At 39.9% G+C, this 15,964-nt stretch overlaps 2 protein-coding genes across 2 annotated transcripts; one reads left to right on the top strand and one right to left on the bottom strand.

The window, feature by feature from the left end:
* Positions 1-1,613: 1,613 nt before the first annotated feature.
* On the bottom strand, positions 1,614-7,377 carry LOC308313736 (isocitrate dehydrogenase [NAD] subunit alpha, mitochondrial-like). Its single transcript, XM_080761027.1, has 11 exons — positions 7,238-7,377; positions 5,646-5,708; positions 5,448-5,531; positions 4,937-5,051; positions 4,572-4,759; positions 4,343-4,476; positions 4,160-4,262; positions 3,967-4,031; positions 3,693-3,777; positions 3,342-3,494; positions 1,614-2,073 (listed from the first exon to the last, which is right to left on the bottom strand). Exons 1-11 carry the CDS (start codon positions 7,265-7,267, stop codon positions 1,990-1,992), a joined length of 1,104 nt encoding a protein of 367 aa, XP_080617153.1. The 5' UTR covers positions 7,268-7,377; the 3' UTR covers positions 1,614-1,989.
* An 800-nt stretch (positions 7,378-8,177) lies between these two features.
* Positions 8,178-15,504, top strand: LOC308314734 (arylsulfatase A-like). The gene is made up of 8 exons (XM_080762397.1): positions 8,178-8,538; positions 9,845-10,085; positions 10,439-10,657; positions 12,244-12,413; positions 13,017-13,141; positions 13,622-13,749; positions 13,845-13,947; positions 14,040-15,504. Exons 1-8 carry the CDS (start codon positions 8,306-8,308, stop codon positions 14,333-14,335), a joined length of 1,515 nt encoding a protein of 504 aa, XP_080618523.1. The 5' UTR covers positions 8,178-8,305; the 3' UTR covers positions 14,336-15,504.
* Positions 15,505-15,964: the final 460 nt, after the last annotated feature.

Genomic DNA, 15,964 nt, shown 5'->3' with positions numbered 1-15,964 from the left:
CACCAATGAAAATCTAAAAAAAAGAAGAAAAAGATTCTTCTTTAATTACATTATTAATAAGTAGTAATACTATTAGAGTTGTACTATTACTCGAACGAAAATAAAAGCTTGGGGGGGGGGGGGGGGGGAGATGCAATGCAAATGAAAGACATATACTCTGTATCCCTATTCCCTGACATAATTTTATAGCTAAACGGACAGAATTCTATTTTATTTGAATGATGAAACCCAAATTGCGGAAATGGAAATTGCGGAAATGCGGAAATGGTAATTGCGGAAATGGTGGAAATGGAAATTGAGGAAATTGCGGAAATGGAAATTGCGGAAATTGCTCTTCACTTATAGCTATCTATTTTCAGGTAGATTGTTTTATTTTACTCAGTCAGCCATATCACTACTCATTTTTTTTCATGAAAAAGGTCATAGCTGGGTAATCTATTTTCAGGCAAATTGTGTTTATTGTATTTTATTTTACTATAGCCATAACAATTTATTTTCTGTTAACCAACTTGCTGGCTGGCAGGCAGGCAGACAGCTACTCATAGACAGGCAGACAGACAGACAGCTACTCATGGAGAATTGGACAGGCAGGCAGTCAGACAGCTACTCATAGACAGGCAGACAGACAGCTACTCATGGACAATTGGACAGGCAGGAAGGCAGACAGCTACTCATAGACAGGCAGACAGACAGCTACTCATGGACAATTAGGCAGGCAGGCAGACAGCTACTCATAGACAGGCAGACAGACAGCTACTCATGGACAATTAGGCAGGCAGGCAGACAGCTACTCAGACAGGCAGACAGACAGCTACTCATGGACAGGCAGGCAGGCAGACAGACAGCTACTCATAGACAGGCAGACAGTAAGACAGCTACTCATTGACAGACAGACAAATAACTACTCATGGACAGACAGACAGGCAGGCAAAGAGCTACTCATGTTATGTTATTATAACAGCTACTCATGTTATGTGCAATAATTTGTGCAGTTATGGAAACAGCTCTTTGTGTTTATGCAAGAAAATGTAACACATTTATTTATTTACATATTGTGTGCATGCACATTGTACTTTGATACATTTTGCGAAAATAAAGCAATTGAAAGAGAGAAGTTATCAAGTATCATTAATGTCGTAATTTTATCTACTGGCCCCTGGCCCCTTGCCATTTTTGTAATGTGGCCCACAGGTAAATCTATTTGAGTATCCCTGTCCTAGTGACTAATAGTTGATAAGAATCTTCAGTGAAATCTTAAGTGAGGTTGTGCAGTGCCACAGGCTGATAAAGATATAAAGCAGAGTATAGTGAGCTTTATTTATTAAATCACTGCCTTAAATCATTTTATTTGTATTTTATGCTACAATATTTGTTGTAATAATATTTGTAGAGGGCTAATGCCAATTTCAGTATTTTCTTTCTACTTGTGTTCTGACAATTCTACACAACAAGCTTTACATGCATAACTCAGTGATGGGAGTCATATTGAAGCGCTGCGTTCGTTTGCTTCCACAATACATGATGTTACAGACTATGAATAACATTAGCCACTAGCAGTAACAAATGATGTGTGCTTAACAACTGACCTGGTTGAATAGGAAATAAACACAATCTTACGTCAGCCACCATTTTTATACTCAGTTTTGTAATCAGACCAGCAGTCAACAAATAATATATCAGATTGAGCAGTTGAACAATGTATCTCACACACATACAGTGGAAATGTTCAGAAGGTTTTAAGACAGTGCTTGTGTTTGCAGCATTAAAAATTAAATTAACATTCAGAAACACAAACTCTTGTTTATAGGGCCAAACTTGTTGGAAACAGTTGACTGCGTGATACATAGCCTCACACCAGTACACCCGTCCCAAAATAGGACCCATAGAGGTAAATATATTATTTAGTAACACGTACACTATGACAGTGACAGTATGTCACAGTACAGAGAAAGATCCAACCCCTGACAGTGGTCCCTTTTTGGTATTTCTTTACTCTGCATCTTTCACCTTCTCACATATGGCTGCTGTGAATTCTGAGCATTTAGATTTCCCCCCAAGGTCTCCTGTCAGAACCTGAAACAGATAACACAGGTATAGTAAGGCTCCAATTTTTGGGTTGTGTCATTACATTTTCATGATACAGTATAACTCTGCATATTGATGAGATATCTTCAACAGTTGCTCCTGTTGAGAAAGTGATATCCCCAAAATATATATTTTTTCCTTCTTACCCAGTTTTCAAACATTCTGGAATTCAGGGTGGCCATTTTATTTAACAATTGTATTTTTTGATCATTTAATTAATTGTCATTTCTATTATTTAACATTCTTCTCACGGTGAGTGCATTGACTTGCATTGCACAGTGAATCAGGTCTCAAACTCACTCCTTTAGCTCATTAATCCTCGGATGTCTGGCATTTGTTTTAAAATACAAAATATGGTCATGGGTGGTATGTCAACTTGGAAGGATATTAACAAATGCAAAACATTGCATGATCTTGAAAATGTATAATATTGCAAAACCTGACACAGTATTTTCTTTATGTTGATTTTCCCTGATAGGGTTCCGGGATAGGATTTTCTTACCAATTGAAATTGTAAAAAACTGTTGACTTGACATTGTAAAAACAAAATAAAAAAATACAGTGAGTTTGTAATGTTACATACTGTACATCGTGCTTGGTTTGATTTAGTTTATGTGGGGAAAAAAGAGTGACTTTGAGTCCAGTCTCTGTGCAATGGAAGACAATGAGTAGAATATTGATGTGAGCTACCAAGTACAGTCAGACTGACTTGACTTATTGTCAGTATCGGCCAAGAACGAGTAGTCCACGTCCTTTTTTAATGTGCTAGATCCCTGGGAGATGGATTGCTGAGGTGGAGCACCAGTGCTACTCATGTGCAGAGTTGGCAGTGCCCAGGATCAAACTCAGGACCTCGCAGTCCAAAAGGCGAGTTCTCTGCCAACTGAGCTACCTTGACACCATTGAGAACTTACAAAACAGGATCATTTGACCAATGTCCTGTTACTAAACACTACTGCTCTTTATGTTTTTATGATTTTGTGTTGCAGTTTTTATTTTATGCAAAACATTTTGTGTTGCCGTCTTGACTCCCTTGTAAATTTGAGATTACTCCTGGTAATATAAAAGGTGAAATAAAACAATATACATATATTTTGCATTATCAACGGACCAGACTTTTGGAGTTACATCATGGCAAGTTATGTACACAACACAAACCCCTCCCAAAGAGACACTCTACTGGGAGGTCTGCACATGATCAAATCATCACAGCAGAATTCCTTACCTAGTAGAACTAAATATCATAGGCGTCTAACCTTTTTTTCTCTGATTGTATCAAAGCAGGCGGCTTGGATCTTCTTGCCGTAGCTGTGCAGGCCCATATGATTCAGCATCATGACTGCACTGAGGAGCAAAGCAGTGGGGTTGGCCATGTCTAATCCTGCTATATCTGGTGCAGTTCCATGAACCTGACAATAGGAAAGACATCATGTTCTGTCATTATCAGGGTTAATGTTTCACGATGACCCTTGAAATGCTGAATTATGGTCTCAGACGGACGAACTCGAGTGACTTGTACTTTGACAATCTGCTACATCAACAACACAGAACTATCCGGCAGAGCGATGCATTCGTTGTGCTGAATGAAAAAAAGCTATTTTACTCACAGACTCAAAAATGGCAACACCATTAGCGCCAATGTTTCCACTGGGAGTCACTCCGAGACCTCCAATCAGTCCAGCACAAAGATCACTGCAAGAGTAAATAGATAGAGTATATAACCATGTCTACACCATGATATACGCTGACTAGACAATTGTGCTTTGTATTAATTAAACACAATCTTCCAACACATTTGTATTATGTATAGATAATAACTACAGTATGACTATAAAATAAGTCATGTAAGAACTATTGCAAGCCATTACGAAAACGAATTACCTCAGGATGTCACCATATAAATTGGGCATCACAAGTACATCGAACTGTGTGGGGTCCTGTACCATCTGTGTAAAAACAAAGAAGAATAATGTTGAAAGCATGAACAATCATGCTATATCGACAAGGATTACAAAGATCTGTTGTAGAACTTGAATTATCTGCAAGTATATAAGATAATGTTCAGGATACTTACATTAAGACACACAGTATCCAAGTACATCTCATTGAATTTAATATCTTTGTATTGTTCAGCTGCCTCTCTGCACTTCCGTAGGAAAAGACCATCTGATAGTCGCCTGTATAGGAGTCATCAATAAAAAATAAATCCCTCAATCAAATCCAATAGATGAACTGCCAAGTGCTGAAAATAACTTACATGATGTTGGCCTTATGGACAGCGGTGACACTGGTCCTCTGATTATTTCTGGCATATTCAAAAGCATACTCAGCAATGCGTCTGCTGGCATCTTCTGTAATGAGTTTAATACTCTGTACAACCCCATCAACAATCTGAGAAAGACACGGAAATCAGGGAACTCCATTAGTTCTGAATGTTGTTTCTTGCATATACCAACACATTGGTATACACACAATGCATATCTCACCGTATGTTCAATGCCACTGTATTCTCCCTCTGTGTTCTCTCGGATGGTGACCAGGTTGACATCAGTGTAGGGTGTTTTGTAGCCCTCGATGGACACACAGGGGCGGACATTGGCATAGAGGTCAAAAGTCTTTCTGAGCAGCAGATTCATAGAGGGATGGCCAGCAGCAATTGGTGTCTTTAAAGGGCCTGTAGATTAAAATACAATTACAAATCACAATTTAGGCATTTCACAGACACTCTTACCCAGAGCAGAAAGCTTGTACGTCCGCTATTTTCTTTATATTTATATATATTTTTTGACATATTTGCACAAACAAATATAATTATAAAATAGGTCTTAAGTGGGTACAGTAAGGGGTATACCTTTGAGTCCAATTTTGGTCCTGTCCATGGATTCCTTGCAATCAGGTGGAATCATCCACTTGCCACCAGGACCCTGGATGGCTGTAACATTTCTCTCCTCCCACTGGATAGGTGCCTGAATCACAGGAAGGAATATGATAATCTATTCTATATTCTATAACATACCTCAACAAAATGTGCTCCCAAAAGGATGAACATTGTTGACATTAGTGCATGAGTGTTCCTCTAGCACCACCATCAGGCCAAACTTTACAGTGAAAAATGTGGTGAGATTTGTAGACGTGGTGGAAGTCTTCATTCAGTTCAGTTCAGTTAATTATAGTTTTCATAAATGTATCAGAAAATATGGCTGTCCAGTAACTGTTAGAGCATTGTCAGGGTGCTGCTAAATGAATACTATAGTATCTACAAGCCAAACATTTTTTTTGCAACAGGTGGACTCTGCCTGTAGTTTGATATGTAACCAACCATTAATAATCACAAAGTGTCACATTTTCCCATCAGTGCTTACTTTTGCTGCTTCAAATATCTTCACAATAGCGTTGGAGATCTCTGGACCGATTCCATCCCCTGGGATTAAAGTGACCGTCTGCATCTGTAGCAAAACAACCACAACATCCAATGTTACATCTTGTGTACAGTATAAGTACATAATAGTAACATTATTTTTACTGAGTCTTATAGTAGACCTATAAAAGGTCATACACACCCCACGGATGGACGTCCTGGATCGTGCAGTCTCTGTCTTCAGAGCTCCAAGTACCCGCGACACCTGAAAGTGAAAAAAGAGACGACTCTTAAAAACAGGTCAATTTAAACTGCCACGGATATTATGGTTAACCTCATTAACATGCTCATAGGTCAGTGAACTTGTTGGCCCAGTTTCAATATGACAAAATATTGTTTTGTATTTATATATATTATTATTATTCAATTACATAATGGTTGCCCAGCTAGGTCTGGAGGACAACATCTCTGTATCTATCAAACATCCAGATTTTCTATTTCTATCTTCTCTGACTATGGAGCAATAATTGGACATTGAGAAGGCAGAGCAGGATTAATTATGTCTCTTTAGATTACTATGCATAATGCCAATGGAATAAATAACCTTCAATCACCATATAAGATGCCAGCAGGTATTTAGACTCAACAATGACATTTCTCTCATGATGTCCTTTAAGGATGCCATGCAGGGATACAACTATCAATTATTTTCTATTGTGATTATTTTATTGATGGCTTTTCGATTAATCAAGAGGAACAAAATATATAATAAATAAATAATTGTAACCAATTAAGCCAAATTTCATACTTTTTTAAAAACATTTTTAACTACCGGTATATGACATCCCCGCTGAATAGGGATAGAATATTAATCAATTATATTATATATATATTTTTATTTATTTATTATAATTAAGTGGTTTAATTAACAGTTGCATCCCTAATATCATGTGACAAACATTTCCCCACACAGACACGGGTGATGACTCATGGGTTGGTTAGTTAGCTAAATGGAGAAGCATCTTATCAGAAGCATGGAAGGTCACCTTGAGGTAACCACTATAGTAACCATGTACCATAAAGCTAATCTGAACTGTAGGTATTGCACTTTAAGAGGAGTTGGCCAATAAAGCTTAGAAGAAATCAAAATGTCCATTCCAGATCTGCCTTTAAAATTAGGTATGCTAGGGGTTGTCCTAGCTACGGCATGTCTCTCTTTAGCCAGGAAATAGAGAACCAATCATGATGCTTACTTCCTCTGACTTGATTTTATTCTTGTCATTGATCGATAAACCCCACTTTCTCAGTAGATTGAGAATCTGCAGATTGCAAGAGGAGTGTTTAAGAGACATTTGTTAACAATAACTTATCAGTGGCACACTGGCACAGCTATTCAGTTAACGTTAGCAGCTGTGGCTGTATGACATTGAAGCCAATTAGACCAATCTATTAGCTATACAGTGAAGAATGAAATGAAATCAGGGACCAAGCTTCATCACGGACTGGGCCTTTTATAAAGTAAACTTATACAATGTTAGTTACACCGCGTGTCACGTGTAAGTCTGTCAGGTATCGATTCGGTGGTTAATGTTAGCTTGATGGCTAACTAGCAAGAGTCAAGTTGCTATGGCTACAGGAAGCAGGCAGATATGCTAACTATGAAGTGTGGAGGAAGGACACTCAAAGGCCTTTGCCGTGCCCTCTCAGTCCTTCTCCAGTTCATTGTTATAGCTGCTCGCTACAGCATAAATCTTCTAGTTTGTTCATTAACGAATTATTATGTCCATCACTTACCGTTGACCTCCATGCGCTTCCTCCTGCCATATTTAAGTAATTAAGGTGGGCAACTGGCAACACTAGCACAGTATGGCGACCGACACGATACACTATCACACTGCAGTACCTGAAGTCCACCTGTACTTGTACCAGACTGCCACAAGAGGGCAGACAGTACCATGAGATGAGACAGAAATGAAATCTGTTTGGGCGTTGATAAGTGTCGTGTGTAGGCTTGTCGTTTCTTGTTTGTCTGAATGCTAGGCAGGCACTTTACTTGTTGTGGGAGTCAGTGGGACAGACAAAAGAACAGTCATAAACTCATAACGACTGAATTCAAGGCTGGTCACATGTCGTCAAAGACATTTTATATTGTACACAATTATTAACGAATTAATTACTCAGCTCACTTTCACTATCTTGTTCTTTGTTAGCCATTAGCCTCGGTCCCAGCCTTACTCATCTGCCAAGAGAAAATGGTTAGCCTCTATGAGACATGGCACCAGATAGAGCTATAAAACGTACTGTGTATATTTTTATTTAGCTACTGTACGCCTGTAGCCGATCTGGATGTTTCCCATCAAGATTTCCCCCAAAAATTACGTTGTCTGAGGGGGTCCAAATAGAATTATCCATAGGCACCCGGACCCCATTGCCTAAATTAAGATATGTATTGTTGTGAAGGAGAAAAAATGAAAGAAATAATACTATTATTTATTCTTTATTTATTTCAGCCCTAGAAATGCCATACATTTCATGTATTCCAGTCAAATAATACATGATGTGTAATATCACAACCATTTTGGCAGGGCTAGCTGAAATTGTGCTTTTTAGTTTTATATATTATAATACATAAACGTAAACAAATGACGTCATTAAGAGGCGACGTTTTCAAAAGCCCACACGTGACGTTGTTTTGGTTCCTACTTGGGAGGAAACCGGGAGGAAAGCCTGGTGAGGCGAGGTTACTTGGGAGTTCCTTGCTTCAGTTCAGCCTTTGGTTAAATTGAATCAGTTCTCTCTCTGTAGCAGACAGAGACGGTGCCTCTACTACCTCCCCTCTCCCAAGCGCTTTTTGCAAATTAAATGCGACGTAAAATGGATCAAATCCCCTTTGCATTTTTAAGTGTGTTGCTTTTTTCCATCTGCTTAGCGTCACCACCAAATTTTGTGCTGCTTTTCGCTGACGATTTGGGATTTGGAGATTTGGGCTGCTATGGACATCCGAGTTCACTGACTCCCAATCTGGACCGCCTGGCAGCCGAGGGACTCCGTTTCACGGACTTCTACTGTACCAGTCCGGTCTGCAGCCCGTCCAGGTATAGTGACACTTAGTGACAATGCACTGAATCTGAGTCAACTTTATTCAAATATTGTCACGTCATCACATGTCATCACACGACACGATCACAGGTGTGAAATAGTGGCAGATTATTTTATGCAACCTTGCAAAGTTACAGGAACAGCCTAGGAAGACACAGTCAAATTAAATAGTAAATACAAAGTCCAATGTGCACAGATTAGATCAGATGAGAGGAAAAATGTAGGCCGATTGCTGTGTGTGTGTGTGTGTGTGTGTGTGTGTGTGTGTGTGTGTGTGTGTGTGATCTTGGTACATAGAAGTTGATCTATTGAAGATTCTGACCTTCAAAGTACATCATTTTTGTTTTGATTGTATTGCTGTATTGTTCTTTCTGCTTTGGCAATGTAAACTCTCATGCCAATAAAGCCCTTTGAAGTGTGTGTGTGTGTGTGTGTGTGTGTGTGTGTGTGTGTGTGTGTTAGCCTGCAACACTATTTTTTTAAATACTTGGATGAATGTATAGTTGCAAAGAGAGAACAGGACTTTGTTTAGACAGCCAATAAACCTTACAGCGGTGTTATCTTTTAGATAGACAGTGATTGAGAGAAAGTAGGTCCCGCACACTGTCTTCACTTATTTATCAGTAAGCCACGCTACCGATAGTCTCACAACCTTCATTAGGATACCTGATGAATCATGAAGGTTGTGAGACCTTCATGATTGTAGCCTCCAGTAGCTTAATAAACTGCTGTTATATAAGTGAAGAGTCGAAGACTCAACCTATAGATTTTTTCCACATTCACTTTCCCTAGTTCAAGACTCACATCGCCCTAGCCCCATTGGGATCCCAAATACAAAAAAGGTCCCCCCCTAATCTTGGACTGTCAAGAGATTTCTTTTATGTATTCTTTTTAAGATTTTTTTGGAGGCTTTTTGCCTTTATTGATAGATCTACAGTAGGAAATACGAGAGAGATGGGGAAGACACGCAACAAAGGTCGTTGGGATTGGGACTCGAACCTGCGACATGCTAGACGGGCTAGATTACCAGCCAAGGTGCCCAGATGGATACACAAGCCGCCCGGGACTTCTTTTAGGTAGTCTGTCAGAATCGATAAAAGAGGCCTCAATCCGATTTTAGGCTGGTATGGTACATCTCAGGAGTGGGACTGTTAAGAAGGAAGCACTGGAGCATCTCGGACAGTTGAAGCCTTTTTTAATAGCAGGGTGCAAGTAAAAGAGTGTGACAACATTTCAATGTCAATACATCTTTGACCCGACGATGAAAATATGACTATAAATCACTTGCATGTTGCCTTTCAGGGCATCTTTGTTGACAGGGCGCTACCAGACCCGTTCGGGTATCTACCCAGGAGTGTTGTACCCAGATTCTATTGGGGGTCTGCCACTGAATGAGACCACAATCGCGGAGGTGTTGAAGCCTCTTGGCTACGCCACGGCTGCCGTGGGGAAGTGGCATCTGGGATATGGGGCTAATGGCACGTACCTGCCTACCCGTCAGGGCTTTGACCAGTACCTTGGGATCCCCTACTCTCATGACATGGTCAGTGTCATTGACCTTTTATTTCACTGTGTAACATGGGCATATAATTAAAATAAATAATAATGTCAGACTGGATTACCAGCAAAGGTGCCTGGACCGCTGAGCCACGGCCCAGGCCAAAAAAAACAAAAAACATAAATAATAATAATAATATCACAGTGTGATACATTGAACCAAATTAAAATGAGTCACTAATTAAAGACAATACAGTTCTGGGAAACTAAATATACAAATATTTTGTAATTGTTCATTGCCGTAGGCCTAATGCCTGCAATTTCTTACCTGCATAATAAAGGCTTGCAAGTATATATTTGATCTTTCTTTTAATTATTTCCCCCATACTCCTTCCTCAGGGCCCCTGTCATAACCTGACTTGTTTCCCACCTGAGGTTAAGTGTGTTGGATTATGTGACATTGGAACAGTGACCGTCCCACTGATGCACAACGAGCTCATCACGCAGCAGCCAGTCCACTTCCTGGACCTGGAGAGGGCTTACAGTGACTTTGCTACGGCCTTCATCGATGCTTCAGCCCAGAAGAAGCAACCCTTCTTCCTCTATTATCCTACCCACGTAAGCATCAGGAGCAGACTGAAGCCTCATTTTAATTTACAATTTAGGCATTTAGCAGACGCTCTTAATCCAGAGCGATTTACATTAAGCAAGAACAAAATATGGCAATACATCATATACATAAATAGTTATCATGAATCATAAGACTATGCATATATACTATATAGTGCTATGTCTACATAAAAGGCTATCTAAGTTACATAAGTTGAGCCTTTGCATACGCCTGTAAGGTCGTTGCGGCTATTTATACTAGTACTAAGTTGTCACTTCTCGCCAAAGAGAACTGATCGACAAGCTCACAATGTTAGTAGGGCTGGTGAAATGACTTCAAACTTTTGCTGTGATTACGATTAATGATTTTTTAAATAATAAATATGTATATATATATAGTGAAATCTACAATCTCTCAACATGTCGCATCACTTGATCGGCTATTTGTGCATGCCGCCATTGTTCAATATATAAAATAGTGGTTATGCGGTTAATCTGACAATTTAGTCGATTATAAAAGATCTATTCAAAAAATGTGTGTGTCGATTCCTTGATATGAGAAAAAAATATTTATTACAAAAACCTTGCTTCACAATTATTCTGTTATAATTGGTTATTGGTTGTAAATATCGGTTTGGATATATACATCCATCCATCTTCAACCTCTTATCCGTCGTGGGGGCAACAGCTCCCCGGAGAGCTCCAGACTTCCCTCAAAGAGATTCTATATAAAGAGGCGAAACTCCCATTAAGTCCCATATTAACATATTAAGTGCCCAGTGCCTCCACCATATTGGAGTGATGACCGGTTACTACATTAGAAAGTCATGCTGTACAAAACAAAAACTTGTTTTTATCCTATTCTACTCTCATATATTGATTTCATATTTATGAATGGATCAAAGCAGAAATTAGTAACATATTCATTCAGAATGTCAGGGTGCATGTATGTGCAACCATGTATGTATTTGCACGTGTTACATAGACAAAGCAGACAAAGCGGTTGCCACCATATTGGAGTGATGGCGGCAGCGCTACCGCTGCACCATCTAGTGGTGATTCCAAGTATTTGAGGAGTTTCACCTCTTGTTTAGAATCTCTTTGCTTCCATCTCCAGAGCAACATTAGTAACTTCCTCCTGGGGGATCCCGAGGTGTTCCAAGGCCAGTGAGTCGATGTGATCCCTCCATCTGCGCCTTGGTCGGCCCCATGGTCTCCTCCCAGTGGGGCATGCCTTGAGGAACTCTCTAGAGAGACGCTCGAGAGGCATCCTAACCAGATGCAGCGACTCTACTCCGAGTCTCTCTCGCATCTCTCATTTCGGTTGCTTGTATTCGTGACCTTATTCTTTCGGTCATGACCCACACTTCATGACCATACAGTAGGTGAGAGTAGAGTAATGGAAGAGATTGGCCTTAGAAATCCTACGATGAGAGTCAATTAGCTTTATGCTAGATATACCTGATCATTCAGTTTCACAGAAGGAACTGGTGACTCACAGTAATATTTTGTGTAATGAATGTATTTTTATTTTCTGTGTTTTTCAGTTTCTATTCTATAAGTGACATTTTATACTTTTTTCCAACCTTGTCCAGCACACACACTACCCCCAGTATGCAGGTCCAGAGGCGGCATATCTGTCTCCGAGGGGCCGCTATGGAGATGCTCTGATGGAGTTTGACAGTACTGTGGGAAACATCCTTTCCACCCTGGAGAAAACCGGGCAGATTAACAACACACTGGTTTTCTTTACCTCTGATAATGGGTGGGTTGGTGCCTTTGTTCTGTGATGTGTAACATACAATTTACAATTTAGGCATTTAGCAGACGCTCTTAATCCAGAGCGATTTACGTTAAGCAAGAACAAAAAGCGTGTGTGTGCGCGTGTGCGTGTGTGTGTGTGTGTGTGTGTGTGTGTGTGTGTGTGTGTGTGTGTGAAGTGAAATTGGAAGTGATGACACAAAGACATTTGAAGACTAATTTGTAACCGGAACTATAAAATTGAAGTTGAAAAATGGGTAAATCACGATAAAATGTAAGCAGATAAATAGGTACTCTACTGATTTGCTGAAATTGACAACCTACCTGTTTATTAGCAAGCTGGAGAGACTGATTTCACTGATCAAACACTATAGCAATGATTACTATTTTTACTATTACTATTTTTGTCAATATTTTAACCAGAATATACCTAACTTTAAAAGAGCAGACATTTTAATCTATAGTGTACTGTATGTTTATCCTCTTTTCAAAGGGGATGGCATCTTTTATCTATTCTGGGTAATAATACTATTTATGGTGCTCTTGCATTCTAAACATTATTGCCCTGTTATGAAATGACATGTTATTCCTCTCTCTCTGTGTCCAGGCCTGAACTGATGCGTATGTCCCGCGGAGGGAACTCTGGTCTACTGAAATGTGGAAAGGGCACCACCTATGAGGGGGGCATGCGAGAGCCAGGCATCGCCTTCTGGCCCGGGACGATCAGACCAGGTAACTGTAACCCTGTGACATTTACCTACAGTAGTACACAGTGATTGGACTGGGTATTATCAAGAGCTACTGAAGTTTAGGTTATCAATGAAGAGCAGTCCATAATGGATAAAGTATCTCGTAAAAAGGTTAGAGTCAACTCCTGCTTCACAAAACAAGGTTTGGTTAATGCAATTCGACCAGAACTCTTATACTGTAGTTGAATTCTGATACTTCTATTGCATCATAATAGTACCTGTATCTGCAGTTGGCAAATGCAGTGGCATTTTCCAATGCCTGTTATTTACCGAGTTAAATCTGGCTTCCCAATATTTGGGCATGTTGTTATAGGTGAAAAAACTAAAATGCACTGTGAGCTTGTAGATTGACTATTTTTGCTGCATGACAGTCATACTACAAATGGGGGTTAAATGGTTAGGCTGCAAATCTTTCTCATCTAAGTTGGTTTGGTGTCTACTCTGTTTTGCATGCATCCTTCAGGGGTGACCCATGAGCTGGCCAGCACCCTGGATATCCTGCCCACTTTTACAGGGTTGGCAGGAGCCAAACTGCCCCAAGTGCAGCTTGATGGGGTGGATATGACGGATATCCTAATCAAACATGGAATGGTACTGTAGAGGCATCACACTTGTCATTCAACAACATTCATAGTTTAGTTAATACTTAATATCCAACTAATCAGTTAATTTACATACATTTCTAGAGTAAGAGGGAGTCCATGATGTTTTACCCCACGGATCCCAGTGAAAAGTTTAGCATGTTCGCTCTCAGGTTGGGGACGTACAAGGCGCACTTCTACACACGTGGTATGTAGTGTTTCCTATGTCTAAGAGTAAATATTTTGACCATGTCATATAAGGCAGGAGGTTTTTGACACATTTTTCTCATCGTACTACAGGAGCCACCCACAGCGGTACAACCCCAGACAGAGACTGTGACGTATTCGCTCTCCTAAAGAATCACAACCCCCCACTTATTTTTGACCTGGACTCAGACCCTTCTGAGAACTACCCTCTCTCCCTGGTGGGCCGACCAGACCTCCAGTCATTACTGGCCAAGATCCTGAAGGTTAAGGCTGAGTTTGAGGCCTCCATGGTGTTTGGAGAGAGCCAAATATGGAGAGGGGCCGACCATGCATTGAGGCCCTGCTGCAACCCTCAGTGTAGCCCCAAACCCAGCTGCTGTCAGTGTTAATGAGGCAAAGTGACAAAAAATGCCGATCATACTGTAACTAAAAGGGAACGTAGCAAAGGACACTCCACTGATGCCACTCAAACAAACAAAAGTATCTGAGTTAAATGACAAAATGTTATGACATGATCAACATTACATAACGTTGTGATGATGTGTACTCTTGACTAATGTACTGTAGAATTATGTCTAATGCCGGTAATAATGGTACTGGCCGATATAATATATCTAAAGATACAAAGCTATACAGCATATTTGTAACCATCTATCTTTGTAGCTGAAGTTGAAACTACTGTAGCTCAACTTTATTTTCAGCTTTGTAGCAGCTACAAACAGTGGATGTATCTTTGTATCTTCATGTCACTGGCTGGTAAACTGTATCTTTGTAGCTGCCAGTGTGAACACAGCACAATAATTGTTTCCTCAGTGAGGAGGATGTATAACTTCGGTTAAATTTCTAAAGTTAACATTGAGAATTACTTAATATGCCTGGTTTTACTTGAATAGTGTACAATATAAATTATTTCCATCCTTTTTGTCCTTATGTTTTACTATCTGATACTGTGGTTAATTTGGACTGACAGAACAATCAAGCACTCCAATTAAATCACATCAATATACTTGACAATCATATAAAGTTCAGTCTTGAATTTATTCCAATGTCCCAACAATGAACAACACTGATAAATGAAACTTATTCGGACATCAAGCATATATCTTATTCATAAGACCAAACCCATGACAACAAGGCAGATTGATTTTTATTACCGTAGTATTATTTTTTTGTCTTTCTTAATTCTTCCTTTACAAACCTTTTTTAAAAGGTAGAAGATAAGATACATTTCTGTCACATATTGATTTGTGCCAAGTCATGTGAATCTTGTTTATGTAGCAAATTCAAAAGTTTGTTATAAGTGTTAACGTGTCTCAGTGGCTAAACAAGACAAGTTGATCTCATTGGGCTAAAGCAGGACAATATTATTTGGGCAGTATGGTCTCTTGTGACTTTTTTCTCCCAGAGCTCAATAAGAGAGACCCTACGAGTGTGCTGTTTGTGTGTGGAACGGACTTCTACATTTTCTTTCTTTCCCCGGCCCCCTCTCTTCTGCCCTTTCTTTCTTCCCTTTCTTTGTTTAATTAGAAACTTACACAATGGGAACAATGCACAAAAACAATTTCACCCACTTTTCTTTTACTTAACTGTGACAAAGAATTCTGATTCTGAGCTAGAAGTGGATTTGTCCATGTTGGACCGGGAAGAAGAGCGGTCAAGTGATCATGTGCATAGGTACCTAGGTCAGTTCAATAGAGAGTACGTGGAGGTGGAGATCTTTGCTGACGTCTGACGGGTCTAAAGCCCAAACCACACCAAAGGGTCAGGACGGGACAAAACGTTTTAAGGTCAACCACACTTATGCAACTCAATGAGTTGCATTTGTGTGGTTTGGTGTTTAGGACCCAGTCCCTGGGAAAACTGCGTTTGACATGACTGTGGAGGAGTCCATTCTGACTTGATCTGGTCGATTCCCAAGCGTGGCACGGCTGCAGCTCACCGCTCAATGGCTGCGTCTCATCTCTCCAAGAGATGGGTCAAATACGGAGAACAAATTTCACTGCAGTGAAATCGTACGA

The sequence above is a fragment of the Protomyctophum bolini genome (assembly GCF_963924005.1).
Source record: "Protomyctophum bolini genome assembly, chromosome: 4".
Classification (NCBI taxonomy): Eukaryota; Metazoa; Chordata; class Actinopteri; order Myctophiformes; family Myctophidae; genus Protomyctophum; species Protomyctophum bolini.
This window is presented reverse-complemented; position numbering and strand designations above follow the sequence as displayed.